Source organism: Chiloscyllium plagiosum, chromosome 15 (genome assembly GCF_004010195.1).
Source record: "Chiloscyllium plagiosum isolate BGI_BamShark_2017 chromosome 15, ASM401019v2, whole genome shotgun sequence".
NCBI lineage: Eukaryota > Metazoa > Chordata > Chondrichthyes > Orectolobiformes > Hemiscylliidae > Chiloscyllium > Chiloscyllium plagiosum.
Genome location: NC_057724.1, coordinates 29,053,069 through 29,067,797, shown reverse-complemented (window position 1 = coordinate 29,067,797; position 14,729 = coordinate 29,053,069). Strand labels below are relative to the sequence as shown.

General features: G+C 41.0%; 1 protein-coding gene across 1 annotated transcript in view; it reads left to right on the top strand.

Moving 5' to 3' along the window:
- Window positions 1-14,364, top strand: part of f8 (coagulation factor VIII, procoagulant component) — a 98,570-nt gene extending 84,206 nt beyond the window's left edge. Inside the window, exons 21-25 of the mRNA XM_043704576.1 lie at window positions 961-1,116; window positions 1,932-2,076; window positions 3,460-3,605; window positions 3,807-3,989; window positions 14,149-14,364. Of these exons, the coding sequence (XP_043560511.1) occupies window positions 961-1,116; window positions 1,932-2,076; window positions 3,460-3,605; window positions 3,807-3,989; window positions 14,149-14,304 (786 nt within the window). The 3' untranslated portion in view covers window positions 14,305-14,364. The remainder of the gene's footprint in view (window positions 1-960; window positions 1,117-1,931; window positions 2,077-3,459; window positions 3,606-3,806; window positions 3,990-14,148) is intronic.
- The last annotated feature ends 365 nt before the right edge of the window (window positions 14,365-14,729 follow it).

Sequence of the window (14,729 nt, the reverse complement as noted above, 5' to 3'; positions counted from 1 at the left end):
CTGACCTCTCCGCCCCCACCCCACTCCGGCCTATCACCCTCACCTTGACCTCCTTCCACCTATTGCATTTCCAACGCCCCTCCCCCCTACCTTTTATCTTAGCCTGCTGGGCACAGTTTCCTCATTCCTGAAGAAGGCTTATGCCCGAAACGTCGATTCTCCTGTTCCTTGGATGCTACAATGAATACAGGGCCAACTACTCAACCTCTCTTCAAAAGAAAATGCCTCCATACCCAGGATCAACCGAGTGAACCATCTCTAATGCCAGTACATCTTTCCTTAAGTAAGGGATCAACACTGTACAAAGTATTCTAGGGTGTCTAACTACTGCCTTGTACAGGTTTAGCAAGACCTTGCTATTTTTATACTCCATTCCCTTTGAAACAAAAATCCATTTTCTTTTCCTATTAGCTGCTAAACTGAACTTCTAGCTTTTTGTGATTCATGTACAAGGACACCCAAGAGTCCCTCTTTACTGCAGCTTTCTGTAATTTTCCTCCAGTTCAATAATATTCAGCTCCTTTATTTTTCCTGCCAAAGTGCATAACGTCATATTTTCCACATTATATTCCACGCACTAACCATAGAAGAATATTTGCTGTTTGTGTCTTATTATGAGATCTAAGTATAGATTCTTTGAAAAGAGGGTTAGATTAGATTAGATTAGATTACTTACAGTGTGGAAACAGGCCCTTCGGCCCAACTAGTCCACACCAGCCCACCGAAGCGCAACCCACCCAGACCCATTCCCCTACTTTTGTTGGGTTTTTTTTAAAATGGCAACATTTAGGTATGCCATTTTTGCATTCAATTTTGCATTCCTTCCATTTGTATTGTAGATAAGCATTTACTGCTACATTACACATAAATTAGTACCTCATATTTTCAAACATTTTAATAAAATATAGCTTTTTGATTTACTGATTGAATTTTAACTGTTAATTTGATGATTAATTCCAGGTTGATTTAAAGTCGTCAATGCTCATTCATGGAATAATTACACAAGGAGCCAGCCACTATTTTAAACATCTCTATGTTGACCACTATTATATTGCTTATAGCCTGGACGCTTATACCTGGAAAAACTACAAAGGCAACTCAACCTTGGACATTAAAGTAAGTCACATTCTTTGCTTACAATGAAAATAAAACAAATAGTATCCTCAGGTAGAATCAGAATTTCATCTTTCTCAAATATTTGTAGTATTACAATTCTTCTATCACCTTATTATTGGAAAGTAGACTCACTGAAGGTAAAATCCATTCATTACCTTAATATCCCACTTTTCAAGTCTGTCTGAGGCAGGTTGGGGTGCAGTTAGCAGGGCTATCCACCAACAAATGGCAGATAACCAATTCAGCTGATTAATGGAGTGTTAAGGCTTGATAAGGGTGGCCAAATAGAATTTTCCAGTGTGTCACCAGGTCTCCAGAGACATTGATAGTGGCAGAGCTACCTGTAACCTTGTAAACCCCATTTGAGCCTGATGAGAAGGCCCTGAAGCCCAAGTTGTCTTCAGGATAAAAGAGTAACTAGACTAAGGGTGAATAATTAAACTTTCCCACAATCCCTTTGGAAATGAGTGCAGTAAATAGTTTAAAAGTCTGGTGACGTTTGGTGGTCACACAAACAAGACTCAGTTCCAACATAGTTATAATTAAAATGCTTGCAGTCATATTACAACCTGATAGACAATGAAACGAGGGGAAAAGGAAATTAATTCTTCTGATATTTTACAATGGACTTTTTTTGAGTGGGTAAGCAACATATGAATTGTAAATTATTTTGAAACAATGTGATTTAAATATAGTGCAAATCCTTGGTGGATTGATTTTACAATATTCTTATTTTTAAAGAGTTTTCTTTAATCATTGCTATGAAGTATATAACTATATTGGCAGGACTTCATATTTCCACATTTTAATTCCAGATCTTTCCAGGAAACATTGATGCAACAGGAACAGTGAAAAACTATTTCAATCCACCAATCATTGCTCAGTATATCAGAGTGTACCCAAGGCCAAGCACAGGACGATCAGCACTTCGAATGGAGCTGCTGGGTTGTGATCTACAGAGTAAGTTCAGGGACATATTCCCAGTAATTTTGAAAATTCATCCCTGAATGGTCAGAATTAAGAGTAAAGAAAAACAGGTTTATAAAGTGAAATATTGTAGATGTGCAAAATCTGAATCAAAAGCAAAAAATAATGAAAATACACAGTATGTCAAACAGCATTTCTGGAGAGAGCTAATATTTCATTTGCACCGGGAGAAGTTAGGGTTTTAAGTAAAAGATTACAATGAAATGTTCAAAGGATAAAATATAATGGGAACAAACCAACAAGAGACACAAAATGAATTGCAAGAACTTAAGACTCAGAGTCAAAGATGTACAGCACAGTAACAGACCCTTCTATAGTGGGAGAGGACAAGAACAAAAGTAAAGTCTGTGGTGATCCAAGGACATAAGTTTTCATTATTAGGTTTACCATTTCAGCTCATGAATGATTTAGCTACCCGCCCCCCCTCCCGCCCACCATATAAACAGTAGCAGAATGCAGATGTTCGCCTATAATGCTGAAACAGCTAAAGCAGAAATAGACAAGGTGGGAGGCAAATGAGACAAATTGTAAAGGGATTGGTGGTGCAGAGCCAAATGTTATGCAAGTGGGACAAGAAGGAAAAGATGAGCCCAGAAAAGGCGTGAATGGAAGGATCATGAACATTATTTCTCCTTTGAACAATTTCATTGGAATCTTTTACTGAGCTGTAAAATCATCCCAATCAACAGTCCTAGTACTCATTTTTTTGACAACACTGTAAGCCTCTTACTTTAAATTACATCAATATCTTCGCAATAACCAGCACTGGACCACTTTAACCACAAAGTTTTTATCTTTTTAGGGCATGCATATTGACAATTATTGATATTTTTATTTTAAATGCTTGCCAATGTTTATCTATAGTCATATATTTTAATCAAGTTTGCTGATCTACCTTAACCAACATGGAGTAAATGAGGACTGCGGATCAGAGTCAAGAATGTGGTGCTGGAAAAGCACAGCAGGTCAGGTAGCATCCAAGCAACAGGAGAGTCGACCTTTCTGGCATAAGCCCTTAATCAGGAATGACTCATGAAGGACTTATGCCCGAAAAGTCGATTTGCGTGCTCCATAGATGCTGCCTGACCTGCTGTGCTTTTCCAGCATCACACTCTTGACTACCTTAACCAACATGCTTGACACTACTATGTAGTTTGTTTTGGTCAGATTTAAGAACCTAGGCCTGAATTTTCAGTTGTTATTCCAATACACATGGTAGGTGAACATGGGGACCCTGCGGAATCCCAATTATAGCAGATTCCAAAGGAATTGGCTAGAAAATTGAAGATTCCGCTGGGCCATTCTGAGTAGCACCAGAAAATTGTGTTTCAGACTGTCTTCTGTTATGTTTCCCAGGTTGTTCTTTGCCATTAGGGATGGAGAGCAGAGTCATTGCAGACCACCAACTCAGTGCTTCTTCATTCTGGGTTAGCGTTAGTGCTTGGACTCCATCATTGGCTCGCCTCAACAACGAAGGATTCACAAATGCATGGGTACCAAAGGTAACAACTAAAGAATTTAGATTCTCAGGAGTGAGTTAGATGCTGCTATCTTATGAAATTATTCCAGTGGATTATAATGATAGAGTCCTACAAATTTTCATTCAATTTTGTGTTGCTAATATATTATTTATGCTGCTATCTACAATCAAAAAAGGGCAATTTTGCAAAGTCCAATTATGATAAGCTATTTTCTATTCACAGAGGAACAACCCACACGAATGGTTCCAGATCAACTTCCAACATAGGAAAAAAATTACAGGAATCATAACCCAGGGTGCCAGTCACCTGAGGCGGGCTATGTTTGTGAAGGAGTTTATTGTCTGCTACAGTGATAATCGTAACAACTGGACAGTAATCAAAGATAGGCAAACCTTAAAGGAAAAGGTAGGTTTTGAAAAACTATTTATGTAAGGTGAATCTAATTGTTGATCATGCTTTTTAGTTCATGATTAAAAAGTGGACATGTTCTGATAAATTCCTTCAGTATTCTAAGTCTGAAGCTTTCGCCATATACTCATTACACTTTTAAATTCAAAAGAATATCTTCCCTCTTTATTGTCATTTTCACCTCCCACCACTCCCATCGAATGCAGCAGAAGGGAGCGAGTTCAATGCAAGGAAGCAAACCCACCTTCCGAAAATTACCACAGTGAGCAACATTTTTTTAATAGGCATTTTTATTGAAAAAAGAAAATTTTTAAGATTTTAAATTACAAAAGTAATACAAACAAGTATAAGCACCAACATAAAATTAAATAAATAAGAAGAAAAAAAGAGAAAAAACCTAACTAACTACTAATCTATCCTACAAACAACCAAAACATAAAATAGGATACCATACATTACTAGCAGTAAACAACAAAATAATTAAATAACTAGATACATGCTCAAAATAGATTTACATCAAGACACAATAAACCCCGTATTTATACGGGATTCCTCCTCCTGGGAGTCCCCAAACCAGCCAGAACCATTACCACAGCTAGACAAAAGCCTGGAACAGTAAGGCCAAAATATTTGTGTCGATATAGTTAAATAAGGGCTGCCATGTTTTATAAAATAATTCCGTTTTTTGGTGCACCATATTTGTGACGAAGTCAAGGGGGATATATTCCATGACTATCCTATGCCAATTGGGCCTTCAGCTACCCAATTCATTAAAATATTTTTCCTTGCATAAAAGGAGAGAATGGCAAATAATTTCCTCCCGTACACATTCAGGGAGGGAAAATCTGAAGAGCCCAGAAGTAGGGACACTGGATCCAATCTAATCTGCATACCCAGGTTCTCTGTCAAGACATTCACTACTCTATCCCAATACCTGCGGATCTTATGGCATGTCCGTAGACAGTGTGTGAGAGTGCCAACTTCTATTTTACATTTAGGACACATTGGGGATGCTCCTGCCTTGAATTTTGCAAGTCGTTCAGGTGCCATATGAGGCCTGTGAAGTATCTTTAATTGAATAGCCTGTGTTCTGTTACAAATAGAGATGTTTCTCGCATTTTCCCAGATGTCCTCCCACATTTCTAAAGAGATTTCCAACCCTAATTCTTGATTCCAGGTTTTAAATAATCGTTCCATGTCCTTGGATACTTTATTATATAATGAGTGATAAAGAGTACTGACCGAGGGCGGCCCCATTGGCCATAGCACTCTCCTTTCCCTATCCGAGTTGTAGGGGTTAACTATCAGTGCGGTCTTCTTTTGTATAAAGTCTCATATTTGGAAATACCGAAAGAGGTCCCTGTCAGGCAGTCCAAACTTCTGATGCAACTGCTCAAAGGACATCATAAACTCCCCATCTACCAGGTCTCCCAAGCAGGAGATACCTCTGGACTTTCAAGTTTTAAATGGAGCATCTGTCATCCCTGGCTAAAATCCCGGTGCTCCCACTATGGGGGTATAAGGAGAGGTTTTTTGCAGGTTACCCTCATCTTGTCGCATTATCCTCCAGGCTTTAATTGTATTTAATACAATAGGATTTTTACAATAGTCCATAATAGCTTTCATCTTGTCTATAAATGAAAGTTTGATGAGGGAACATTTTGCTTGGGAGGTCTCAATATCTAACCAGATTGATTGGGGGTCACAAGAGACCTAATCAGCTACACAGGATAATAACGAGCTCAATCTGGAAAGTCCAGTCCTCCCCTTGCTTGTGGAAGTTGCAGCTTGTCTAATTTGATAAGGGGCCGTCTATGATTCCAAATAAAGGAGCCGAGCCAGCCATAGAGCTTATGCAACGCCTGTCTCGGCAGCACCGGGGGGAGCATTCTCATAGGATATAGAAGACGATGTAGAATATTCATTTTAACTAAAACTACTCTGCCTAACCAAGATATTGGGAGATCTCCTGAAAACTGAAGGTCCTGCCTTATTTTTTCTAATAAGTGCACAAATTGGCTTTATACAGCTGACCAAATACTGGGGTGATAAAAATACCTAAGTATAGAAAACCTTCCAGTGACCACCAAAAGGGAAAGCAAGATCCGTCCGGTAAGTTGGATACACTGGCAAGGCCTCCCAATGGCATGACTTCCAATTTCATAAAACTGATTTTATAACCTGAGATCATACCAAATTGATCACTTGAGTTTGGCGGGGCACGGATATCAAAGGATCACTTAAGTAGAGGAGGACATCATCCGCATATAGAATGATTCTATGTTTGCCCGATCTAACCCTCAGAGCCATTATGTTAGGGTCAGCTCATATAGCTTCGAGGAGAAAATGAAGACTGCAGATGCTGGAGATCAGAGCTGAAAATGTGTTGCTGGAAAAGCGCAGCAGGTCAGGCAGCATCCAAGGAGCAGGAGAATCGACGTTTCGGGCTTGAGCCCTTCTTCAGGAATGAAGCCCTGAAGAATCGACGTTTCGGGCATGAGCCCTTCTTCAGGGCTTCATTCCTGAAGAAGGGTTCATGCCCGAAACGTCGATTCTCCTGTTCCTTGGATGCTGCCTGACCTGCTGCGCTTTTCCAGCAACACATTTTCATCTCAGCTCATATAGCATCCGCTAGTGGTCAATCAGTAGCGTGAATAATAATGGTGAGAGAGGACATCCCTCACAACAGCCCCTACCAACACTAAAGCTATCTGAACCTAAACCATTGGTGATCACCGCTGCTTTGCGATGATTATATAATACTGAAACCCATTTAGTAAATACCTCTCCGACACCGAACCTTTCCAGTGTATAAAAAAGGTGTGTTCATTCTACCCAATCAAATGCCTTCTCTGCGTCCAAGGAGATAACTAAACCTAGTATTGTTCCTTGTTGACAGGCTGGTATCATATTTAAGACCGTTCCAATATTATTAGTTTACCTGCAATCCTTTATGAACCCCATCTGGTCCTCTTCTATGACGTATGGTTAGACCCTCTCCAGTCTTAATGCTAACATTTTGGAAAGAATTTTAAAATCCACATTTAGCAAGGATATGGGTCTATATGATGAGCAATCTTCTGGGGCCTTTCGCTTTTTAAGAATGAGAGAGATATTTACTTCTCTCAGCGAAGGCGGGAGTCGGCCCTGACTATGTGAGTAATTGTACAAATTTATGAGTGGCCCGGCCAGTTCCCCTATAAATTCTTTATAGAACTCAACCTGGAATCCATCTGGCCCAGGTGCTTTGCCACTCTGAAGCTGCCTAACCGCGTCCAGTCCTTCCTGGGTTGTCACGGGGGCATTCAAGATTGACACCTTTTCCGAGGTTAAGCTGGAAGGGCCAAATTTTTAAAGAAGGATTCCATCTTCCCAGATCTATCCTCACAGTCCTGCGATTTATACAATTCAAAATATAACTTTCTAAAGGCTGTATTGATCTTTTTACAATCACAAGTCAAGGTACCAGCACTTTCTCTAATGGACATAATGGCTTGGGGAGTCTTTTTCTTTCTAGCAAGATACGCTAGATATCTGCCAGGCTTGTCGCCATATTCAAACAATCTCTGCTTTGCAAATAATATTTCCCTCTTTGCTGTTTGGGTAAGTGCAGTATTCAAGGCTACCCTAAGGGCTGTGATCCTTTGTAGCTTAGTAACGGAAGGCCTGCTAAGGTACGCTGTCTCAGCTGCTTTCAAGCGAGCCTCGAGCAGGCGCTGTTGCTCTCCCTTTTGTCTTTTCCGAGTCGCAGAATATGAGATGACCAGCCTCGCGCATATGCCTTAGTGGTCTCCCACATCATCGACGGGCTACTGGCCGTGCCCGAATTAATTTCCCAGAAGGTTTTGAATTCTTGTGAAAAATACTTTATAAATTTGCTATCCTTCAATAAGAAGGGATCCATACGCCAATGTCGGGGGCCTATCCCATCATCCCTAGTCTTGACTTCCACATATACTGTGGCATGATCAAAAATAGCTATATTACCTATTTTATAAGAAAGTATTGAATTCAGAAGGATCGAGGGGGAAAAAAACATATCAATTCTGGTATGGCACTTGTGTGGGTTAGAGTAGAAAGTAAAGTCTCTACCCTGGGAGTGAAGGCACCTCCACACATCTATTTGCCATAGCTCCTTATTCAGATCCACCAGTTGTATAGATCTCAGAGATAAACCCGTAGTGCTCCTAGGTATCCTATCCATCTCTGGGTCCATAATACAGTCAAAATTTCCTCCTATAATTGTATGGCGGACCCTAAAACCCATCAACTTCGAGAACACTTCTGTTACAAATTTAAAAGGGTGTGCCGGGGCGGGGGTGGTGAACAAAGATTCAAAATTCCATATTCCTCTCCTTATTTTAGGGCTTTGATGAATATATACCGTCCAGACTCATCTTTTATCTGGCTTAACATTTGGAAAGGAAGATTCTTCCAATTAAGAATGGCTATTCCCTTACTTGTTGAACTGAAAGATGAAAAGAAAGCCTGATCAAATCCACCCTGTTGTAGTTTTAAGTGTTCTTTATCAAGTAGATGCGTCTCCTGTAAGACAGTTACATCGACCCTTTCTTTTTTAAGACTTGATAATATCTTTTTCCTTTTGATTGGTGAATTGCTCTCCTTGACATTCCAGGTGCACCACCTAAATGAATAGCTAGTCATGATCATCCAGACAGGCACGAGACCCCCCAGGAGGAAGAACCCCATCCAAAAGACCTTGAATAAAGACCATAGATAATTCACGAATACAAAAATTCTTTAAAACATTTAAACCAACACAATTAAAAACTACTCCTAAATAAAAAAAACGCAAAACATATTTGAAAGGAGACTTTCCCCCTTGCTCCCAGGGGCATAACTACCTATCACTAACCCCACTATAACCTCTCCGAGCTAGGGCCCTGCCCTCAGCCCAGGCATTATAAAATGGAGTAAACAAATTCAAGTGTTTTATAAAACCAGAGTCAAAAGTGAGTAACCCACTCCCAACACCTGGGTGTGTTTAACAAACACAATACAAAATAGAAATATATAAAGTTACAAAATTACAATCCCAGCAAGTATTAGGCAACTAAGTAAGATGAAGAAAGAGGAAAATCCTGCTCTAGAAAACAAAGCAAGACAGAACAAACCCCCCTCCCCCACAAATCGAGTAAGCCACACGAACTATATAAAAAGGAGACCAAAGGAAGAGTAAAGAACAAGCCCACCACCCCACCCCCAGGGAAAGATGAGTGGAAGAGAGATGAAGAAGAAAAAAAAGAGGGTAAACAAAGGGGGGGAGCAAAACAAAGTCATTATCCATACGGTTCGAGTCCCGCAGTCTATTTAAGAGAGTCCAAGAATTCTTTTGCTTTCTCTGGTGACCCAAAGTTATAAACGATCCTCCATGGGTGAGGCGCAGCGTTGCCAGATAACGCATGGAGTATTGAATATTTAGGTCTCTTAGACGCTTCTTCGCCTCATTAAATGCACGTTTCTTGCGGACCACGGCTGGGGAGAAGTCTGAAATAACTTTATCCTGGAACCCTTTTGCATCATGGCCTGGGGATCCTTCCCCAGAACTCTGGAGGCTTCCAGGAGCATTTGTTTTTCTTTGTAGCATTGGAATCGGATCAGAACCGGGCAGCGGCACTGGTCCAACCCGGGCCCTCTCCACCCGCAACCGGCCCGGCCCCGACTCCAACTTCAATCATTGTGGGAGCCATTGCTCCAAAAAGTCCACCAACTGGCCTTCCTCTTCCCGTTCAGAAAGGCCCAGCAACCGATATTTTTCGGACGGCCCCAATTATCAAGGTCGTCGATGTGCTACTCCAGGATCTGGATTCGCTACTCGAGAGCGCGGACCTGACCTACGGATGCCTCGGCAGCCATCTCCGATGCCGCGGTCCGTTGCTCCGCCCCTCCGACGCGCTGCTCAAGTTTTTCGATCTCTCGGTCATGCTTCTGCAGAATGACCAAGATTGACTCCCACCTGGTAAAAACAATGACTGCAGATGCTGGAAACCAGATTCTGGATCAGTGGTGCTGGAAGAGCACAGCAGTTCAGGCAGCATCCAAGGAGATTCGAAATCAACGTTTTGGGCAAAAGCCCTACATCAGGAATAAAGGCAGTGAGCCTGAAGCGTGGAGAGATAAGCTAGAGGAGGGTGGGGGTGGGGAGAAAGTAGCATACAGTACAATGGGTGAGTGGGGGAGGGGGTGAAGGTGATAGGTCAGGGAGGACAGGGTGGAGTGGATAGGTGGAAAAGGAGATAGGCAGGTAGGACAAGTCCGGACAAGTCATGGGGACAGTGCTGAGCTGGAAGTTTAGAACTAGGGTGAGGTGGGGGAAGGGGAAATGAGGAAACTGATCCCACCTAGACCGTGTCTCCTTGATGAAAGGGTTGATCTTCTCCTGAAGTTTGGTGATCCCATAGAGCAGGCTCACCACTGAAGCTAAGTCCCCCGAAGCAGCCGCGGACATCTCTGCTGCTGTGGGAGGGGGTGGGGAGGGATCCCTGCCTTTGCGAACTGCGGGAGTCTTTGCCCTTAGTCATTTTTAAAAAAACACCAAACTATCCACGTTTGATGTAAAATGACTGAGTACGCTGGGCAAAAGCTATCCTAAATGATTTAAAGGGTGAGGTGAAGGTGGGTGCCCCACTTTGCCCGAGTCTTAAGCAGAGAACTGCAGACTCAGACTTACTGGGTCGCCGCCATCTTGAATCTCCCCGCAATGAGCAATGGTGAACATTCAAGGGACCTTAATCACTGTTGATTTAATTGAAAATGTGAATGTAGGTTCTATTATTAACTATATATCAGTAGTACTGTACCAGCTATATGTTTAATTGAGCTGTGTGATAATATTACTGGAATTGAAACATTTTGGGACCTGATTAATACAAATTAGCTGGGCAATACATGATATTGTCCTACCAAAACTAGTTCCTTTAAATCAGACAAAATCATTCTTCAATTATTTTTAACTTGAAATTGTTTATCGCTGAATCACTGCCAATGCACCTATTTGTTGTCATATGAAGTTCTCTTTATGCCAAATACCATCCCAGACAGAAAAGATAATGATTGCCTGACTATCTCAAACTAAATTGGTTCCTTCTTGAGAATTAATAATACTAAAAATATATTTACTAAGTCAATGCAGGCAGGAAACAGCAAAGTAGAGTGGCAGTGGTGGAAGGATGAATGTTGTATTCTCGAAAGAAGTAGCAGATATGTGCTGCTTGGACCATTGCCTTACCCCTAGATCAATCGTTAGACTGCTGCCACACCCTGCAAACCTCTTTCATATGTTGATATCCACAGCCGTGCAAGCAGCAGACTGAGGTTGTGGGCCAACAAGCTGAATTTGCCTGATATTAGTCTGAGTATTCACTGCAGCGCTCATCATACAGTCTACTTGAGCCGCAATGGAAGTATTGATACTCACTTCCAGAGTATGCATTATTGTTGATGTCTTCCCACACTGGAAGAGATGCCTCCGAGCTTTATTCAAAGACACATGCAAAGAAGGATCTGGGATTCTTCAGGTTCCTTGACAGTCACAAGAGACTTGTTGCTGGGCCTAACAATGTACCATCACTTCTTCCTTTTCCACTTCATGCTCCTGTACCTATAGTTGGCCAAATGTAGTTCCTGAATATCTGAACGAAGAAAGGCACAGTGACATTCTGGTCCCATGGATACAGGACATTTCCCTTCCTGTCCACCTTTTGCACCAAGGCACCTGGTGCTGTATTGGAGTTCACTCGCTGCCACCCTGTATATTTCCCAGGTCAAACTAACTTTTGGAATGACTCCTAGCACATGTTCCAGCTTGAATGTACTTCCCTTTTAGGAGCTGCAGGCTGACTTTTCACTGGCACAATCTAGCCTGAACTCATGCTAGGCACTCATGACATTGTGTCCTTTGCTCAGGTGTGCAGCCTGTCAGCAGGTGTACAGTCAGCAAAATGCAAACATTTATATGAGGAGGCTACATGACGTTTGCCTATCAACTTGACTGTAAGCAATGGGTGTAAACTGTTTGCACACCATACTGAGTCCATTTTTAGACAATAATGTTTTTTTTATTACCAAGTATTATAATCTTGATACCTCTGGGCAGAATACAAGGCTTTCCATACATTAACAAAACTGAAACTAACTTAGAAAACCCATTCAAAGAGGTCTTGACTGGAGTGAAAACTGTTCCACTTTGTTTGTATTTGTTTGGATAGAAGATAGATATTTGGATAGATTGAATAGTTTGGATAAATATTCCAACTTTCCTGAAAATGTCAGATAAATATAATAGAGATAACTTTTAACTGATCACTATACAAGACAATATTATACTCCTCGCGAAGGGCACTCTTTTGCAGATTATGGACAGACAATTCTATCATGAACGGAAATGTGTTGCTGGAAAAGCGCAGCAGGTCAGGCAGCATCTAGGGAACAGGAGAATCGACGTTTCGGGCATTAGCCCTTCTTCAGGAGAAGGGCTTATGCCCGAAACGTCGATTCTCCTGTTCCCTAGATGCTGCCTGACCTGCTGCGCTTTTCCAGCAACACATTTCCATCTCTGATCTCCAGCATCTGCAGACCTCACTTTCTCCTCAATTCTATCATGAACAGCTGACAAGAAATGTTTTCCCACATCCAAAAGTAATTGAGGCAAAAACATATTCAAAGTATCCATTCTCATGCCTTCAGTGCTCATCAAGAACCCTACCCCTTTCTGAAAGAGATCACAGCATTTCAGAACTTCCATATTTCATACAGTAATTTTCTTATGTCTTCTGCATTTGTTCTATCTTTAATCCTTTTCCTAGCCAGATACTCATGCATCAATAACACAATTTTTAATAACACAATAACCCCCACAATAATCTGAGGATTCATTCTTTACGAGTGATTGGATGGAAAATACTGGTTTCAAATTCAAATTGTGCTAACATAATTTGTCAAAACAAGTTTTACGTTCAGCTAATAAAGGTATTTTCAATCACATTATCAATTCTCATCATTTTAAAAACAAACCTAGGATGATATTGCCTCATGAACTAGTCTTAGCAAAAACAAGATTATTGCTATGAGATTTTGTTATTACCCAGGCCTTGGATTCATACTCATTAAACTTTCATAAGCATTGCCTAATTAATCAAGGTCCTTTTGATTAAATTATGCCAAAATGTTTGCTAAGTGTAGCCTCAGGAATGTACTAAAACTTATTGTGACAGTGACAAGGTGTTCCCATCCCCATGACTCATATCCCTTATAAAACAAACAAAAACTGAAATTGCTGGAAAAACTCAGCAGCTCCAGCAATACCTTGTGAAGGGAAAAAACAGAGTTGATGCTTTGAGTCCACTGACCCTTCTACAGTTCTTCAGCATTCACAGTTCTTTGCTTTATTCATGTCTCTCATATTGTGGGCGGCACGGTGGCACAGTGGTTAGCACTGCTGCCTCACAGCGCCAGAGACCCGGGTTCAATTCCCGCCTCAGGTGACTGACTGTGTGGAGTTTGCACATTCTCCCCGTGTCTGAGTGGGTTTCCTCCGGGTGCTCCGGTTTCCTCCCACAGTCCAAAGATGTGCAGGTCAGGTGAATTGGCCAAGTTAAATTGCCTGTAGTGTTAGGTGAAGGGGTAAATGTAGGGGTATGGGTGGTTTGCGCTTCGGCGGGTCGGTGTGGACTTGTTGGGCCGAAGGGTGTTTCCACACTGTAAAGTAATCTAATCTAATGGTGGGACATTGAGGCACTGAAATAATACTAAAATGAAAATACTTTTAAATAAGTAAGATGATTGTTGCTTCAAATACCACAAAGTAACAGCAAGGGAATTATTTCCAGGGACCTGACTAAATGTATCCTTCAACCTTAATCAGAAAAAGAGAAAATCTCATTATTTTCAAATTCTTGTTTGAGGGAGCAGATCGTGTGTAAATTTGTTGCCATATTTCCACATTACATAACCAACTACACTTGAAAATACTTAGTTGGCTGTAAAGTACTTTGGGATGTCTTGATACTATGAAGGCAGTATATACATGTTTTTTTTCCACAACTAGCTATAATATGCTATTCTTCCCAGTTCCCCTGCAAGGTTCATGTTCCTCAATCAAATGCTCGTGTTTACCTTGAACATTTTTTTCCCACAGGTATTCAAAGGGAATGTGGACAGTAAAGGCCAAGTTCAGAACACCTTTGATCCTCCCATATTTGCTCAGTACTTGAGAATTTTTCCAAAAACCTGGCAACAAAATATTGCCCTACGTGTTGAGGTATTGGGATGTGAGACCGAACAGAGACTTTAAAGACAAAATAATGTATCAAAATGAGTAAAACTAAATATATTAAATATTTTTGAAAGAAAATGTAATTAGATAGCCAGACTTTTAGGTTCTGCTTCTCTTCCAGTGTATCACGTCAATGTATATATGTAGATGTGGCACTTTTACCTTGAGTCTGTGATAGAGTCATACAGTCATACAGCATGGAAACAGACCCTTCGGTCCAACTTGTCCACACTGACCATGTCCTTAAACTAAACTAAACTAAACCCACCTGCCTACATTTAACCCATATCCCTCTAAACCATTCCTATGTAGGTACTTATCCAAATGTCTTCTACATGTTATAACTATACCTGAATCCACCACTTCCTCTGGCAGTTCATTCCACACACGAACCACTCTCACCTCAAAAATAAGCCCTTTAGTTTTGAACTCCCTCACCTTAG